The sequence below is a fragment of the Podarcis muralis genome, chromosome W (assembly GCF_964188315.1).
Source record: "Podarcis muralis chromosome W, rPodMur119.hap1.1, whole genome shotgun sequence".
In the NCBI taxonomy this organism is placed as follows: Eukaryota; Metazoa; Chordata; class Lepidosauria; order Squamata; family Lacertidae; genus Podarcis; species Podarcis muralis.
Window position 1 is genome coordinate 15,709,762 of NC_135674.1, and position 17,023 is coordinate 15,726,784.

Sequence of the window (17,023 nt, forward strand, 5' to 3'; positions counted from 1 at the left end):
AACATAAAATCAAACAGATTCCCAGGCCCAGTAAACATCCATCCCACCCCCACCCCCCCACTTACAAAAAATTCAAAGGAATTTAAAAACAACAACAAAACAAAACCAAAACAAAACATTTTAAAAGCACTCTGCACCCCTCCAGCAGTAACAGCAACTGTTCTAGTGATGCCCGTCAGGCCCTCTGCAGCAGAGCGCAGCAGTCCTTATGAGGAGGCTTCAGGCCCCGCCCCGGGCCAGATGGTGAGAGGCAGGAAGGAGCAGGGCCCTCAGACACTCACACAGGAGAGTCCTCCTGGGCAGCAGAGCGCAGAGCAGAGCGCAGCAGTCCTTATGGAGAGGCTTCAGGCCCCGCCCCGGGCCAGATGGTGAGTGGCAGGAAGGAGCAGGGCCCTCAGACACTCTCAGGAGAGTCCTCCTGGGCAGCAGAGCACAGCAGTCCTTATGGAGAGGCTTCAGGCCCCGCCCCGGGCCAGATGGTGAGTGGCAGGAAGGAGCAGGGCCCTCAGACACTCACGCAGGAGGGTCCTCCTGGGCAGCAGAGCGCAGAGCAGAGCGCAGCAGTCCTTATGGAGAGGCTTCAGGCCCCGCCCCGGGCCAGATGGTGAGTGGCAGGAAGGAGCAGGGCCCTCAGACACTCTCAGGAGAGTCCTCCTGGGCAGCAGGATCCCTCACTGGTCTTTTCAAAAGCTTTATTATTGGTGCAAAAACCTTTACAATGCAGAACACCTCTATTCCATGTCTTGCTCACTCACTAGCAGAATCTGAGAGTGGGCGGTCCTTAAACTTTCCCCAGCAGAGTAGTCTCTTGACCCCCAAGCTGACGCCTCCCCTCTCTGCATGAAAGCCTACTGCGCAAGGAAGGCTTGGGTAAAGGGGGCCCTCCCTCCTCCCTGCTTTGCTCAGGCAAGGTGTCCTGGCACTGCCTTGCATCCTCCGAGCCCTGCAGCTCTTCCCCACTAGAGGTGTAGCTTCCTTCCTCTGCTAAGGAAGTGCTGCTTACCACGATTTTTGGAGGCTCTCTGTAATCCATCTGCCCCTCCCCCTCTCACCTCTGAGCCGATGGCAGTTCCCTGACAGTAATGTAACAGTATTGTTTCTTTTTTCATTCTCATTCGCTTCATTTTTCTCATTCTCTTATACAGGAAGTTTCCTTAATAAAATATTAATAAAAAGATTATCAATTTAGTATTGCTGTAAGTAAACATGCTGTCTTTTTTTTTTTACTGTAGTTATAAACAACAGAAATTCAATTTATTGAGAGAAGAGAATGAAGGTTATGCAAAACTGATTGCTGAACTGGGCCAAGATTTATCTGGTAACATCACTAGCGGACTCATCCTTGAAAATATCAAATCTTTAATAGGTAAGGCATATACACTGACATGTTGGGCATTTTTCCTGGATAGCTAATTCAATGCTAACTTTAAATTATAAAGACTTGTTTAAAAAAATGAACATTGCTCAGTTTTGAACATGTCGCTTGTTTCTAAGAGTTGTATCTGAATTAGGTCACACTAGACTAGGCCCACAACAGTCAGAAGAAATCCTTAAGTCTGATACTTAGTTCTATAAAGACTTACATGTCAAATCACATATTCTTGTAAATGTTCTGATACTGGTGTGTGTAATTATGGAGGACATTTAAAAAATTTCCATTTGGAATTCAGAGTAGAAGATAGCATTTTCTGATATAGTTAAAATAGTTAGGCACTGATAACTTTCCCTTTTTTGACAGGATGTTTTAACCTTGATCGTAACAGAATTTTAGTTGCATTAGGCACTGATAACTTTCCCTTTTTTGACAGGATGTTTTAACCTTGATCCTAACAGAGTGTTGTATACTATCTTAAAAGTCTATGAATGCAGACCAGAATATGATGAATTCTTTATACCTTTAATGGAATCTTACATGTATATGTGTGAACCTCTAACACTGCCATATCCTTGGATTTAGACTCAATTTCTATCAGGTAATATAGATGTTCTGCCAGGCTGCCAGGCAAGGCTTACCTTTCTCTCTCCCCCCCCCCCCCGTAGATAACAGCACAAAGTGAAAGCAGTCTTTTGCAGCAACAGAGAGGTTTATTGAACACAGCACAAACATTCAGCGTCCATTTTCAATGCGCAGGTGTTCCCAACTGAGTTCCTCCCACTTCCCTCTAGTTACTCCCATCTCCTCACCACGTGATCCCTCCACCACTGAGCCTTCTGAGAGACTACCCTATCCAGACACCTGGCTCTAAGGCTCATGGGCTGTATACTTTCTAGTGAGGGAGATCCAGCCAGCTCGCTCTCTTCCTGTTCCTCTCTCCTTGGTTGCTCTTCTCCCAGCTCAGCCCAACTGTCATTTCCTGAACTGTTTCCTTCCGTGAGCCATTGCTCTAGGTTGATACTATCCTCCTGCTCTAGAGGAGCTTCAGGATCAGGCCCTTGAGCAGAGGGAGAGGGGGGCTCCCACCATACTTCCTTAGAGCAATACCCTTCAGTCTGGTTCCTGACATGTTCGTTAGTAGCTTAAAATTCCTTGGTATTAGTATGGTGTAGTGGTTAGGCGTGGTGGACTCATAATCTGGTGAACTGGGTTCACGTCCCCGCTCTTCCACATGCGGCTGCTGGGTGACCTTGGGCTATGTTGAAGTTTCACAACTTTCTGACTTGTTGCAGGACCTTAGCCAGACCTTAGCAGAGTATACGCAGAGTTCACGAAAGCAATCGGTTGCAGGAACCAGTAACTTGTTACTTATAGGTGTTTATTATATACAGTGGACTTCAAGTTACTATTTACAGGAACAGAACAGAACACAGATCTTTAACTAGCTCTCTCACCACACGACTCTTTAACAACACGCTGACCAACACTAACTCTCACATTCAAGTCAGTAGGCCATAAATCATTATGCCTGTGTGGGAGCTTGATCAATGATAGAGCTGTTTCCAGGCCTCTATATCTCCAGGCAGATTTTACTCCTTTACATTGTCTTGGCTGTCGGCCAACTCTTAATTGACTCTTTGTGAAGCTGCACGTATTCAGATTCCCAACAGGCTAGTCACACTTCTTTGAAGTCTCTCAGCCTCACTCACCTCACAGAGTGTTTGTTGTGGGGGAGGAAGGGAAAGGAGATTGTTAGCTGCTTTGAGACTCCTTAGATCAGTGATAAAGTGGGATATCAAATCCAAACTCCTCTTCTTCTTCTTCTTCTTCTTCTTCTTCTTCTTCTTCTTCTTCTTCTTCTTGTTGTTGTTGTTGTTGTTGTTGTTGTTGTTGTTGTTGTTGTTGTTGTTGTTTATTATGAAACAGTTGTAATAATTTTCTTTTGGATCCAGACTAAGTTAGTCGTGTTTATCCTGATTGATTTTAGTGTGAAAAGGTAACCATGACTAAAATTTCACATTGATTTCAGTTGGATCTAAGGTTTTAATGAGCATCATAGCTTTAAAAATGTTCATACTTTTTAATGGGATGAGCAGATCAGAATGTAACTATTCTTTGGGTTTTGTAGGTCTTCCAATTGTGTGATACAGTTATCGGCTTTAAAAAGTGCAAATATACATTTTGAAATGCTTATTTTAGGATAAAAGTGTTTTGAAAGTTGTACATCGAGATAAAATATTTATTTTTGCAGTGTTTTTAAGATTGCAGAATAGTCCTAAGCATCAAATCATGTGCAAGTGACACAGAGCAAAAATGGACTGATCCACCTTCGTGGCAGTTTCCAAGGCTGTTACCACATAATTATCAAAATGATGGTGGGTAATGTTAGGATTTCACCTCTCCCTACATTGCAGATATAGGATTGTTGGATCACGTGTCTGTTTGTAATGCATTTCAGCTGCTGATTGTTAGAGCTATATAAGCAGAAAGGGAGATACGCTGTTTGCTCCCTTCCTCCCACTGCTCTCTCACAGTGATGTTTTGTTTCAGTGTTCTCTCCGAGAGAGAGACACAAAGAGGAGCCATGTTTATTTTGTACTGTTATGTTTGATTTCGTTACAATAAATAAGGATTAGATGTTACACCTCAAGGCTAATGCTTCTATTTTGGACTGTGCTGGTTGTGTGCTCATGCCCCACGAGGGGTATGCATCGATTCAGCATAATAGGAGACTGGAGTGAAGAATCCCGGGCGACACTGCATTGGGGGAAGGCACAAGGCCTCAGCGTTATCTCCCAACAACTGGTTATGGGCCCAGAAGCTTGTGATTTATTGGACTGCTAAATGAGGTATGTAGGAATAACGAGGACAACAGAAGGTTGAATGCAAGTGAGCTGTGCAGGAGCAAGCTGGCAAGCATGCTCCAAGCAGGCTGCCGACTAGCTGTGCAGAGGCTCCTTTTATTAACAGAGGTCACCAATGGAAACAGTAGTGAAACCACTCTGAACATGATGTATTTCCATCTCAGCACATTTCCAGCATTAGCGAATAAACGTGTTAGCAGGTGTTTCCCTAAAATGTTCCCCGATACTTGATTACATCTGCGTCCTTGGTCATGCTCCAGCCAAGCATTATGTCTAGTAACCAAATCTGTGAGAGGACAAACGGCCAGGGGGAAAACCCTGTCTTCTAGCCAAGGGGCGAGAGTCCAGGGAGTGTGGGCGCAAGGCTCCTTGGCACACTGTTGCATGCCGGGTGCAAGGTGTGCCTCAGCACATGTGGAGCCTTACCTCCATATCTCCCCTTTTTCCTAAATATTAAAAGACGGGTGTATTCTGAGTCCGAATCGGTAAAGGCCAAAATGTGAGGCCCAGAGCGTGGTTTACAAAGCTGGAGTAGAGAGGGTCATGACGTGGGGGACAAGGCAGACCCTGCAAAGTTGAAAAAATAAGGAAATACATTGTATGAAGCAACATTCTGAGATCAAGCAGATTATGGTCAAAATGGTGTAAGCAAAAACTTGTTTAAGCCATGGAAGATCAGGAAGCCAGCTAGTGAGCCAGCTTCACAGTTCGTCAAAGCCTTCATTGGCAAAAGCAGGCATAGCATGAAAAGAAACAGCATGGAGTTGGCAGTAAGTTGGGCAAATATATGGCAGCAAATAATGAGCCTAATGTCTCTGGTTGTTCAGGCTCGAGAGGGCTGATGTTGTCCGGCGGAAACAAGGGCTTTGGTGTCACCCCAAGTGACTAGACATGGTTCTTTCCTGGTCTGCACTTGTCGGCACTATGTCTCCCTTGGGTGGTGCTTTTCCGGCATCTCCTGTAGGGTTAGTTGGAAGTTTGGAGTTGGATTGGTCAGGTCCTGATGCCAGGCCATGCTGGACAGCGGATTGGACTGCTGACTGCACACACTGAACTGGAACTCACAATGGACCTGTAGGGGTAAAAAATAATAGTATAGCCCCGCCCCCAGGTGATCAGGGGCCACAAGGCCACGCCACTGCTGATCTGCTGCAGGTCTGGCAGCTGTTGATAAAAAAGGTTTTTAGTTCTTGGTCCTTGGATTTGTGGAGATGCCTGTCTGCTGGTGCAAGCTGATCTGAATTAGAAGCAAGATGGTTGCGTGGTGAATCCCCTCCCCCCTTGTGAAATGAAGACACAGGACACATTATTTAAGGTTAATGGGCGTAAAAGGCCACAACTTTATTGATTACAGGAATTGAGAGGTATTGGCCTTAGGCATTGGTTCCTATGGACTACCCGGCATGGAGGGTTAACCACCAGCCAGGGGAGTCCTGCTGGAGTACGCCAACTAGGATCCCCCGGGTATCACCGCTTGGGGGTGTGCCTTAGGCCCTCACCTCCATAGGCTTCGGACAGGGCAACGCCCCCCAGAGTCCTTTACCGGACTACCCTTCGCTTTGGGGGAAGGTGATGGCGCTTCCTTCCCCCCCTCATTTGCATAACAATTACCCCTGCCAATGCCTAACCGCCAATCGAGCGAAGCTCGCCGCCAATACCCTCAAACCTGTAACCAACTCCTAATCCCTGCTAAGATGTCCCCCAACCAAATGTCATTTCCAGCATCTGAGAGATGCACGCCATCAACTCTGTAGAGGGCCTCATTGCTGTACTGGATATCGGGGTGGCCGATGACACCCCCCCCCCCAGAGCCGCCACTCTACGCGCCACAGCCTGCTCTAAGATCTTTCTTGCTCTATTGATTGCAACCGGGCACCGACAATTTCTCCAAACCCGCCTTTCAAGCAGCGAGGACCAGAAGATGGTAATGTTGGGATATGAAGCCGTCAACTCGGCAAAGTCCTCGAAAATGTTCCATCTTAAGTCTATGGCTTTTTGATATGCTAGATCATTCTCGCCCAACTGGATAACTATGGTGTCAGGGGGGCCTTTGGTGGCGGCTCTGGCCATCACAGCTGGCTTGAATTCAGCCCAGCACACCCCCCTCCGCGCTATCCAAGCTACGTCAACATTTGGCGGTAAATTGAGGTTTTGCCCAAGGCTGGCGAAGATGGCCCGGTTCGTTGCCCAATGCACAATGCTGTGGCCCACCAACCAAATGCGAACCCTCTTGTGTCCTGGAAGGGAAATGAAAGACAAACCGAGGTCAGGTAAGATGTCGCTAGTCGTAAATTTTTTCTAACATATGCTTTGTAGGCGTCGGACTTCCACCGCCCCATATCCTTTATCCTCTCAGCTGAAAGGCCAAGGTGTACTGCCGTGGTGGCGGCCCCAATTTGGAAGGAGTGAGCCGCAAATTCTGCCGCAGGCAGCCCGCAAGCCGCAATCGCCAAGCGCATGACACACGTAAATTGGTGCCTTGCCAAAAGTGAGCCATCTGCATGTATTATGAAAGGGCTGGGGTTGTTGGGTCTTAAGTAAAGGAAACGCCGAGTATCCCTAACCGGGCAAGGTCCCCTCTTTTGAGTTGCTAGCAAGCGAAGGAAGGCCCCCCTACCCCACTGGTCCGTTTTTGAACTTCGCACCTGCACAATTAAGTCAGTGCTAGATAACGTCAAGTCGCTTAAGAGGATACCCCTCTGTCTGGAGCCCGGGCCACCTTCGCATACCACCTCGCCTATGCGCAGCGCGCCGAAGAAGGCAAGGGAATAGGCGGCAGAGAATAGGCGGGCTTTGTACTTGGACCAGCATACCGCTCTTAACTTTTTCTGAATCTGTGTCAGTATGTCATAAGTTATGGGTCTCCTTTTGTCATCACCGGGGGGCTGGAGTCTGCGCCAGCCCTTTAAGGCCTTACGCACTACGAAATCAGCGCACGGGTCGGTAGAAAACAGGGCTTTACAAAAGAAAGATATCGCAGAGGACTGAATATTAAGTGTCTTTGCTGCCCTGCCCAGCTCCTTCAGGTGAACTAAGTAGCGGAGGACCTCCCTCTTTGAAGGAGGGGAATCCTGCCTCGAGTTGGGTATACTGTTGCGAAACTTTAAGAAGTCGGCCCAAGCTTTCTTATAGGATCTCAGCGTGGAAAGGGCAACTGAACCCAATACTCCCTTCATCACTTCTCGTTCCCAAGGCTCCAGAGGTGCTCCGGGAAAGGCTGCAGCAACTGCTGAGCATCCGGCGCTAACAAGCGGAAGCGATCCATCTGAAAACGAGACAGAGCATCCGCGATGTCATTATTAACGCCAGGAACAAACTTTGCGGAAAAGTAGATATTCTGTTCAAGGCATAAGAGGACAAAGGATCGTAATAGGTTTCCTACTCTGGTGGATCGTGCAGACTGTTTTGATAAGACCGATACTACTGCCTGATTATCTGTATTGAAACAAACCCTATGATTACGGAAATACCCCACCCACAAATGTACTGCCACTACAATAGGAAAAAATTCCAAAAATGTAAGGTCCCGAGTAATGGGTTTACCCCGCCATTCAGCAGGCCAGCTCTGAGCGCACCACTGTCCCCTGAAATAAACCCCGAACCCCAGGGAACCTGCCGCATCGAATTGGACTTGGAAATCTGCATTGAGCGCCATGGTGTCCTGCCACAAGGATACACCGTTATACCTGTCCAGAAATTCCAGCCAGACTCCCAGGTCAGATTTTACCTCCTTGGAGAGGCGTACCCTGTGCTGTGGGGCACGAAGGCCCGCTGATAGTCTTGCAAGGCGGCCACAGAAGGGGCGGCCAGGCAAAACCACCTTACATGCAAAATTTAGGTGACCCAACAATGATTGAATTTGCCTAAGGGTCACCTTTTTCAGTGGCAGGAGCTGTTGTATCAGTGCCTTAAGGGCGACCAACTTCTCCTTAGGAAGCCTGGATGTTTGCGCTACTGTGTCTACCTCAATACCCAGATAGACCAGAGATGTGGCAGGGCCCTCCGTTTTGTCAGAAGCCAATGGTACTCCGAGCTCCTCTGCCAGGGATGTGAATGCCTCCAGAAGGGCAGAGCATCGCTGTCCATCATCTGCAACCAGGATAAAGTCATCTAGATAATGTGACACTCCGGCTGACCCTGTCCTGAAGCGTAAGGCCCACTCCAGAAATGTGGCAAAAGCCTCAAATGCTGAGCATGCGACGGAGCAGCCCATCGGCATCGCTTTGTCAATGAAATACGCCCCTTCAAATCTAAATCCCAAACAACGGAAGTCTTTTGGATGCACGGGCAGGAAGGGGAATGCCAACTCAATGTCGCATTTCGCGAGGAGTGCCCCTTTCCCGAATCTGCGGATCATGAAATTACCCCAGGCAGCTACAGGGATTGTTACAGTAGAGGTCCCTAAAGAACAGGCGTGGAGAATGATGATGGCTTTATCAGATAAGGACCCCCAAAGGGAAATATCACAGATTCCTAAAAATCTGAGAGTCCCACCTGGAGTATGGGCAGAGGACATTGGTGGAAGAAGATTGGAATAAATTTAAAGACTATTTACAGAAATATTGCAAAATTAATGAATGTTAGAATGATGTTGGAATGAAGTTAAGTGGTTTTAGCAGTAACGTTATTAAGGTTTATGTAAAAATGGATTGTTAATAGATGGGAATTTGAAGTAAAAATATACTAAGAAAAAGGATTAGGATAAGAACAAAGAAGGAAAGGATTTGCTGAATTAATTTATTGATTTGGGATGCAAAAAAGGGAGGTGTGAGGAGGTCCGGGAAACAAGTGAATGAAAGTTAAGATATGGAAATACTGATTTGTTTTTAATTGTTATTCTATTTTTTTGTTTTTTGTATCTTATTTTTTCATTTTTCATTTTTATTTCTTTTGTATTATTGTAAAACTTTAATAAATATTATTATATATAAAAAAAGAGGACAATCCACCAGGCATGGCAAAGAATATAGCACCATTCATAATAACCCTAAAGCCTGGGGCAAAACCAATAGCAATTCGGCAGTACCCTATCCCAAGACAAACAGCAGAGGGAATGCAGATGCACATAGACAAGTTTTTGCAATATGGACTTTTGGTAAAGTGCCAGTCAAGCTGGAATTCTCCACTTTTTCCAGTTCGTAAGCCTAATTCTGATCAGTTTCGCCCAGTCCAAGATCTGAAAAGGATAAATAATTTAATTCAGACTCTGCATCCCTGCGTGCCCAATCCTTATAATCTTTTAGGATTAATTCCATCAGAGGCAACAGTGTTTACAGTGTTGGACTTAAAAGATGCATTTTTCTGTTGTCGTGTTGCGCCTCTGTTGTCGTGTTGAGTCAGCCAATTTTCGCATTTCAATGGAAGGATCCTTACAATGGGACAAAAAGCCAGTTAACCTGGACACATCTGCCACAAGGGTTCAAAAATTCGCCTACACTTTTTGGAACAGTCCTAGCCCAGGATTTGTCTAAATTCCAATCAGTACCTGGGAAAACGGTTCTTCTTCAGTTCTTGGATGACTTGAACATAAGTTGTGATAGCTATGAGACCTGTAAAAAGGCCACAGAGGATTTGCTTTATCTCCTTTGGGAGGCAGGATACAAGTTGTCTCGGAAAAAGGCTCAGATTTGCCAAGAGACAGTGAAATACTTGGGCTTTCACATTTCCCACCAGCAGAGGGCGTTGGGATCTGAAAGAAAGGAAGCCATTTGTATTATTAAGGAACCCACAAGCTGCCGGCAATTACGAGGGTTTGGGGGGGCAGCCAGCTTTTGCCACATTTGGATGCCTGATTTTAGCACCCTAGCAAAGCCTCTTTATGAAAGCACAAAGGGAAGAGAGAATGCTCATTTTGAGTGGCATGCAGAGCAAAGGAAAGCCTTCAATGCATTAAAATCTAAACTGATGAAGGGACCAGCCTTAGCCTTGCCAAATCCAGATAGAGCCTTCTATCTTTTTGTTCATGAAAAAAACGGGGTGGCAGCAGGTGTCTTGACTCAGAGATTGGGAAGCTGGAAGAGACCTGTAGCCTATTTGTCAGAACAGCTGGACGCAGTGGCCAAAGGATGGCCACCTTGTTTGAGAGCAGTAGCAGCCACAGCCTTGTTGGTTAAAAAGGCATTTAAATTCATCTTCGGACAGGAAATTTATGTGAATGTGCCTCATGCTGTTTTAAAGTTAATGGAATACAAAGGAAGTTATTGGCTTTCCAACGAGCGCATGGCCAGGTACCAAGGGCTTTTGTGTGGTAACCCACAAGTACATTTGCAAGTTGTAAACACCCTGAACCCCGCCTCATTGCTACCACTTCCCGAGTCAGTGGACCATGAGCCTCATGATTGCATTCAAGTAATGGACACGATTTGTTCTAGCCGTCCAGATTTGCAGGATGAGCCTTTAAAAGACCTAGATGTAGAATATTTCACAGATGGAAGCAGCTTCATAAGGGAAGGGCAAAGGAGGGCTGGATATTCTGTGGTTACCCTCAATGACGTCATCGAAGCACGGGCTCTGCCGGTTTCAACCTCAGTGCAGAAAGCAGAACTTGTGGTTCTTACCAGAGCTCTTCAGCTGGCAGCAGGCTGCCGCGCAAATATTTATACAGACTCAAAGTTTGCTTTTTTAACCTTACATGCCCACGGAGCCCTGTGGAAGGAAAAGGGGCTCATAGGATCAAAGGGGAAAGCTCTGAAACATGGCTCGGAATTAGAGGCTCTTTTGTGGGCTCCGAAAAAAGTTGCTGTCATACATTGCCGAGACCACAGCAAAGAAACTACAAAAACCGCAAAGGGAAATCAATTTGCAGATTTAGCTGTGAAACGGGCTAAATTACCACCGCCCCCTGCCTCTATAACCGCTTCTCTTTTTCCTACAGCAGTTGATGTAGATCAAATAAAACCCATTTACACAGAGGCAGAAGCAAAATGGGCCCTACAAGAAGGGGGGTACAGAATTCCTCCACAGGATGGATGGTTTTGTTAGGATATTTCCGTTCCACCTTAAAAGGGAGCAGGCTTTGTGAGTCACAGAGTCTGCGTATTTCCTGTTCACAGGATGTTTATGTTTTCAGTTGCTTTCGTTTCCTTCTTCGTGCCTGAACGCTGAAGCAGGCGGTCATGTCTTTTCTTTGTTCTCACCAACGTTGAATAAACTTGTAAATATGCTCTCCTGATGTGCATCTATCGCTGTGTGAATTCTGCTGAAAGAGTGTGCACCAGCCTAAGAATGTGGCAAGCTGTTTCTGAGGCTTCGTGTCGCTAATTGCTGATACTGCCTGTCTACCAGAGGTCGATGGATCGTCCGGCAGCCGGCTTGGGGGCTATGATGGACTGTGTCTCCCTGGCAGTATCCCAACAACAGGTTTCGGGCCCAGATTCACGGCACTTACAGGAGAGTAAGACTGCGACAGACTGCTGAGGGATGTGTTGGAAAAGCGAAAGGAGAGGCTTTTCTGAATGCCGTGGAAGAGCTTTTGATGTCCGGCAAGACTAATGGGTCTGGGAGCTCCGCCAGAGAATTCGTGATTAATGAGCTGCTGAGATAAGAGGTCTTTGAAGGCATAAAGGGCTCACGGCTCAAGTGAATAGCTGAGATGGATCTTTTACAATCCTCAGAAGCTGCTCCGTGTCCACTAAAGCTAAATGGCCACAACTATCAGACCTGGGCAAAATGGTGTGAGAGTTTGCTGCGTCAGTTTGGAGTGTGGCATACTGTGTCTGAAGCCCCTCCAGTTCCTCTGACAGATAGATGGAGAACCCAGAATTTGAGGGCCATAGACGTAATTGTCTTATCCGTCTCTCTGGAGGAAATAAAAACGCTAGCTGGAAATACGACTGCACGTGAGATGTGGAATGCTTTGAAAGCTGCCCATCTGCCAATCATCCCAGCCCAGAGTTTGACTGCATCGGAGGTCCTGGCTGTTTCCCAGAATGCGAGTGAATGCAGGGATGCTGAGGGCACCGGTTGCAAGCTGCAGGGGGGAATTGACTGTGATGTCATCCCAGGCAGCATTTCAGCCTCCAGGGGGAGCCAAGGAGTTGGCAGCTGAGAGCTCTGTTTCTCGTGGGAACCAAGGTCATCGCCCTTTGCAGAGGCCGGAAGGCCAGAGGTAAACAGAGGCAGATGCCTGCAGATGGCCAGGAGCAGGGGGGCAAGCTGCAAAAGCCCACGCCAGTGGAAAACAAGGTTTTGTTTGCTGGCACAGCTTCACCAAAGGCTAAAGGCAAGTCTGATGGCCAGGAGCAGGGGGGCAAGCTGCAAAAGCCCACGCCGGTGGAAAACAGGGTTTTGCTTGCTGGAAAGTCTGCTCTAAAGGCCAAGGCCAGGTTTGTCGTCGACTCTGGTGCGAGCCGCCATTTATCAAAAGATAAGCACCTGTTTATCTCCTTCACACCTCAAGATGGAGAGATCCACCTGGCTGATGGAAGGACGTTGCAAATTGCAGGAGTAGGGACTGTGAAACTTGCAAGTCTGCACACTACCATCAGAGATGTACTTTTTGTCCCAGGTGCTGCGGACAATTTGCTAAGTGTCCCACAGCTGACTGGGCGTGGTTTTGAGATATCCTTCAAGAGGAGCGTCTGTGTCATCAGGAAAGGCAAAGAGGACATTTTGCATGCAAAGTTTATGGATGGCTTATTCTGTATAACTTATGATGACAATGCTGTTGCTGTGTCTAATGCTGATTCTTGTTGTGTTGCACAAACTAACAAAGTTCTTCATGCAGGATGCATTCACGATGCACATCGAAGATTTTGTCACCTCTCTTGGCAAGCGCTGGCCAAGATGCCTGGATTGGTTGAAGGTTTGAACATCAAACCCTGTAAGTTTCACATGAAATGTGTATCTTGTGCAGAGAACAAGGTGAAGGTTGCTCCAAAAGGCAAGGAGTCTAGCAGGCAGGCTTCCAAACCCTACCAGCTAGTGCACGCAGACCTGGTTGGTCCTCTTGCGCCCTCTTTGGGAGGAGCAAGGTACTTCATGGTTCTAATTGATTCTTTTTCCAGGTACATTCATGTGTTTATGCTCGAGCAGAAATCGCAAGCATTTCCTAGGTTCAAGGCATTCTGTGCTTGGTTGGAGAATGCTCACGGTAAACGTATCGGCTGTCTGCTTACTGATCGAGGCGGGGAATTCACTTCTCAGCAGTTTGAAGCTTTCCTGACTGAGAAGGGAATCCAGCAGGACTTGTCAACGCCTAGATCGCCATGGATGAATGGGCTTGCGGAGCGAGCAAATCAAACGTTGCTTCAAGGCCTAAAAACATTGTTGCATGATGCCAACCTCCCTGAGAAGTTTTGGGGGGAAGCTCTGTCGACGTTTGTTTATTCTTTTAATCGCAGACTGTCATCACCTATTGGTTGTACTCCCTATGAGAAGATGTTTGGTAAGAAACCATGCGTCAAGCACATGAGAATCTTTGGTTCTGACATGTGGGTACACACCCCACAAAGCAACAAGCTTGGGAAGCGTGGGGCACATGATTTGTTCATGGGGTACGAAAAAGGTGCATACAGGGTATGGATGACTGACTCTAAATCCATAAAGTTCACAAGGAGTGTTGAGTACAATCCCAAGTGGGGGGGAAATGTGGGAATTTTCCAGAGTTAACCAGAGGAAGATGTAGGTGATGTGAAGAAAGCAGATCATGCTGAGGAAGCTGAGGAAGCTGAGGATGATGATGATGATGATGATGATCAGAGTTCGGATTCCAGTTCAGTGGGCGGCGCTGCTGCTGGTGTCAGTGACAGTGATGACACAGCAGACTACAAGAGCGCAAAGGCCTCAGTCAGACCATCTGATGTGTCTGACAATGAACTGGAAGAACCACTGTTCACCATTGGTCACTTTTCTCCTAAGAAAGAGGAGATGAGTCCAGAAGACTTGCGTCTAGTACGTAGGTCTGAGAGAGCCACGAAGGGCATATGCGATTGGATAGCTGTTGGACTGGAGCCTGGCACACTTCCTTGTGCCGCTCTGCTCTCCGCCAGCTACCTGTAGCAGAGTTTACGCAGCGTAGAAACTGTCGCTGTGTGTGTGTAATAAATCAGGCTGCACGCAAGCGTTCTTGCTTATCTCTTTCCAGTCTTTAATCGTGTAGAATAACAACTCTTAAATCACCCGGTGAGAGAGCACTCATCTTGCTTCTTCACCGCAGAAAACACGGAAGAACACTGACACACAGAGAAACACTCCCCTCTGTGAACAAAGCCACGCCTCAGAATGTGAGACGTCACTCAGAACTTCTTAACCCTGTAAGTTCTGATTCTCTCCACACCCCCTCTCGGCTTGCATTCTGAGGGGAACTGTGAACACACATTTTCAGACCTCTTAGAGTTCAACACCCTTCCCATTGCCTTTCGCCCCTTCCTGGCGTCTTTTCCAGGCAACTGTTGAACCTCCTCACAACTCCCAGGTTCGCACTGTGCGAAACCAACCCACGCAGTGGTGACCTTAAACCTCTCAGGTGGAACTCCCTTCGTTGCTCGAGTGGACCGCCTGAGCACAAATTCTGGTGCTCCTTCTGACCCACTGGGGCCAGCAAGTGTGTCCTCTACATCAGACGACTCCCCCTCTGACTTACTGCGTCTGTGAACTTTCTGCGTTATGCTAACAGGAGATGAAGGCTCACTTTTGGGCTCTCTTTTAACAACCTGTGGAGACGCCCAATCCTGTTCTTGACCTTGGTCCTCATCAACAGGTTCAGCCTCTGGCTCTCCCTCCTCCTCAGAATCAGACAGACATTCTGAGAGAACGTCAGGACTCGCATTGCGCCTTGACCAACCATCCTGCTCACAGAACTCAGCATGTTTACTGATCAGAAGCTTGGTCTGATCACCTTCTGGATATGCAAACCTCCACCCCTTTGTCGCAGGTTCATATGCACAGAAGATCATTTTCTGGGACCTCGGGCCACCCTCCTTCTGTTGAGCCTTTGGCACAGGCACCCAGGCCTGCGTCCCGAATACACGGAAGAAATGCACCTTCGGTTTCTCTCCGTGGAGCACAAAATACGGGGTTTCACCTACTACTGAATTGTAGGACCTGTTCTTCGTAAAATTCGCCGTTCTCAGCGCCTCCCCCCAAAAACTTTGAGGCAAACCAGAGTCACACAGTAGAACCTCTGTTGCTTGAACCAGAGCTCTACTCCTAAGCTCTGTCACTCCCCTCTCCTGAGGAGAAGTAGCACCCGTCACTTTGTGACGTATCCCTTTCTGGCGAAAGAACTTATGCAGAGCAGACCCAGTAAACTCTGCACATCGGTCACTCTGGAACCCCTTCACCTTGGTGGAGAACCTTTGTTCCACCTCTGCAACCCAGTTTTTGATCAGTTGCGGTGCATCTTCTTTCATTTTCAGCGGATATGACCAGCTGACTCGGCTAAAATCATCCTCCAGTGTCAGCACATACCTGGCCCCGCCCAGAATTGGCTTTGGCATGGGCCCAAAAAGGTCTGTGTGCACAAGCTCAAAAGGTTTCGTGGTTACCCTCTCCCCCCTGGGATAACTGCACCCTTTTACCTTTGCTTTTCTGCATGCCCTACAATTTAGGGATCTGCCACATTCCTTTATTTTGCAACCTTTGGTGCACTCCGGCAACGTCTGGATATCTTCCCAAGAACCATGTGGCATTTTCTTGTGCCACACGCAAGCACATGAAACATGAGTGTGAACGGTTGCACACTTCGCCTGTGCTTTCTCAGCGACTCCCTCACCCTGCAGAGGTGTTTCCAGAACAAAGAGGTTGTTCTGCCCTTTTGCAACACTGACCAGTTGCTTCCCCCCTCTGGAAATTGTACAGACATTGTTTTCAAAGCACACCTTATACCCCTCCTGTAAGAGACAAGGGACAGATAAAAGACAATGTTTTATCCCAGGTGCCACATAGACTTCCAGCTGCGCCTGCAAGACAGAAACATAAACATTTCCCACGTTAGACAAAGGCTTTTTTGACCCATCAACAAATACAACTGTTTTCCCAGCTGAAACAGCCTTGCAGTTCCACATCTCGACACCAGGTGTCGCTGTTATGAGATGCCTGCTGGCTCCAGAGTCAATTATCCAGCGCATTACTCTGTCCTCACTGGCGTAGTCCTCGAGCGTCGCCATGGAGGCAGTTAGCTGATAAGCGCCGTCTTCACTCTCTGAGGCACGTACTCCCTGCGCTTCTCTTTTTTTAAAAAAAATAATTTTTATTAGTTTTTTTAACACATATTTAACACAAACAATACACAATACAATAACAAACAAACACGTAAACAAGTATAATTTCAAAACCTTCTTTTCTTAAACCCTGTTTCTCCGACTTCCCCATACCTTCCCTTTCTGCATCCCTAATTTCAAATTTCTTTCAGCGAATCCTCACTTCAAAATTTAACTAATTAACCTTTTTCTCCCTCTGTCTTTTACCTAATCAATCAATCCAGCTGTAATCTCTTAATTTCTCTAACCTTGGCATTTTAGCACTCATTTGTTTTATAATAGTTCTTAAGATAAACTTTAAATTTCTTCCAATCTTCCTCCACCGTCTCTTTTCCTTGGTCTCGGATTCTGCCCGTCATCTCAGCCAGTCCCATGTAGTCAATCACCTTCGTCTGCCATTCTTCCAGTGTGGGTAGTTCATGTGTCTTCCAATACTTTGCTATAAGAACTCTTGCTGCTGTTGTGGCATACATAAAAAATGTTCTGTCTTTCTTTGGCACCAATTGGCCGACCACGCCCAGGAGAAATGCCTCTGGTTTCTTAAGAAAGGTATACTTAAATACCTTTTTCATTTCATTATAAAT

At 46.9% G+C, this 17,023-nt stretch overlaps 1 protein-coding gene across 1 annotated transcript; it reads right to left on the reverse strand.

Annotated features, from left to right (window-relative positions):
* Nucleotides 1-4,063: 4,063 nt before the first annotated feature.
* LOC144326309 (integrase/recombinase xerD homolog) lies at nt 4,064-16,346 on the reverse strand. The gene is made up of 3 exons (XM_077922858.1): nt 16,322-16,346; nt 6,543-7,504; nt 4,064-4,132 (listed from the first exon to the last, which is right to left on the reverse strand). Exons 1-3 carry the CDS (start codon nt 16,344-16,346, stop codon nt 4,064-4,066), a joined length of 1,056 nt encoding a protein of 351 aa, XP_077778984.1.
* Nucleotides 16,347-17,023: the final 677 nt, after the last annotated feature.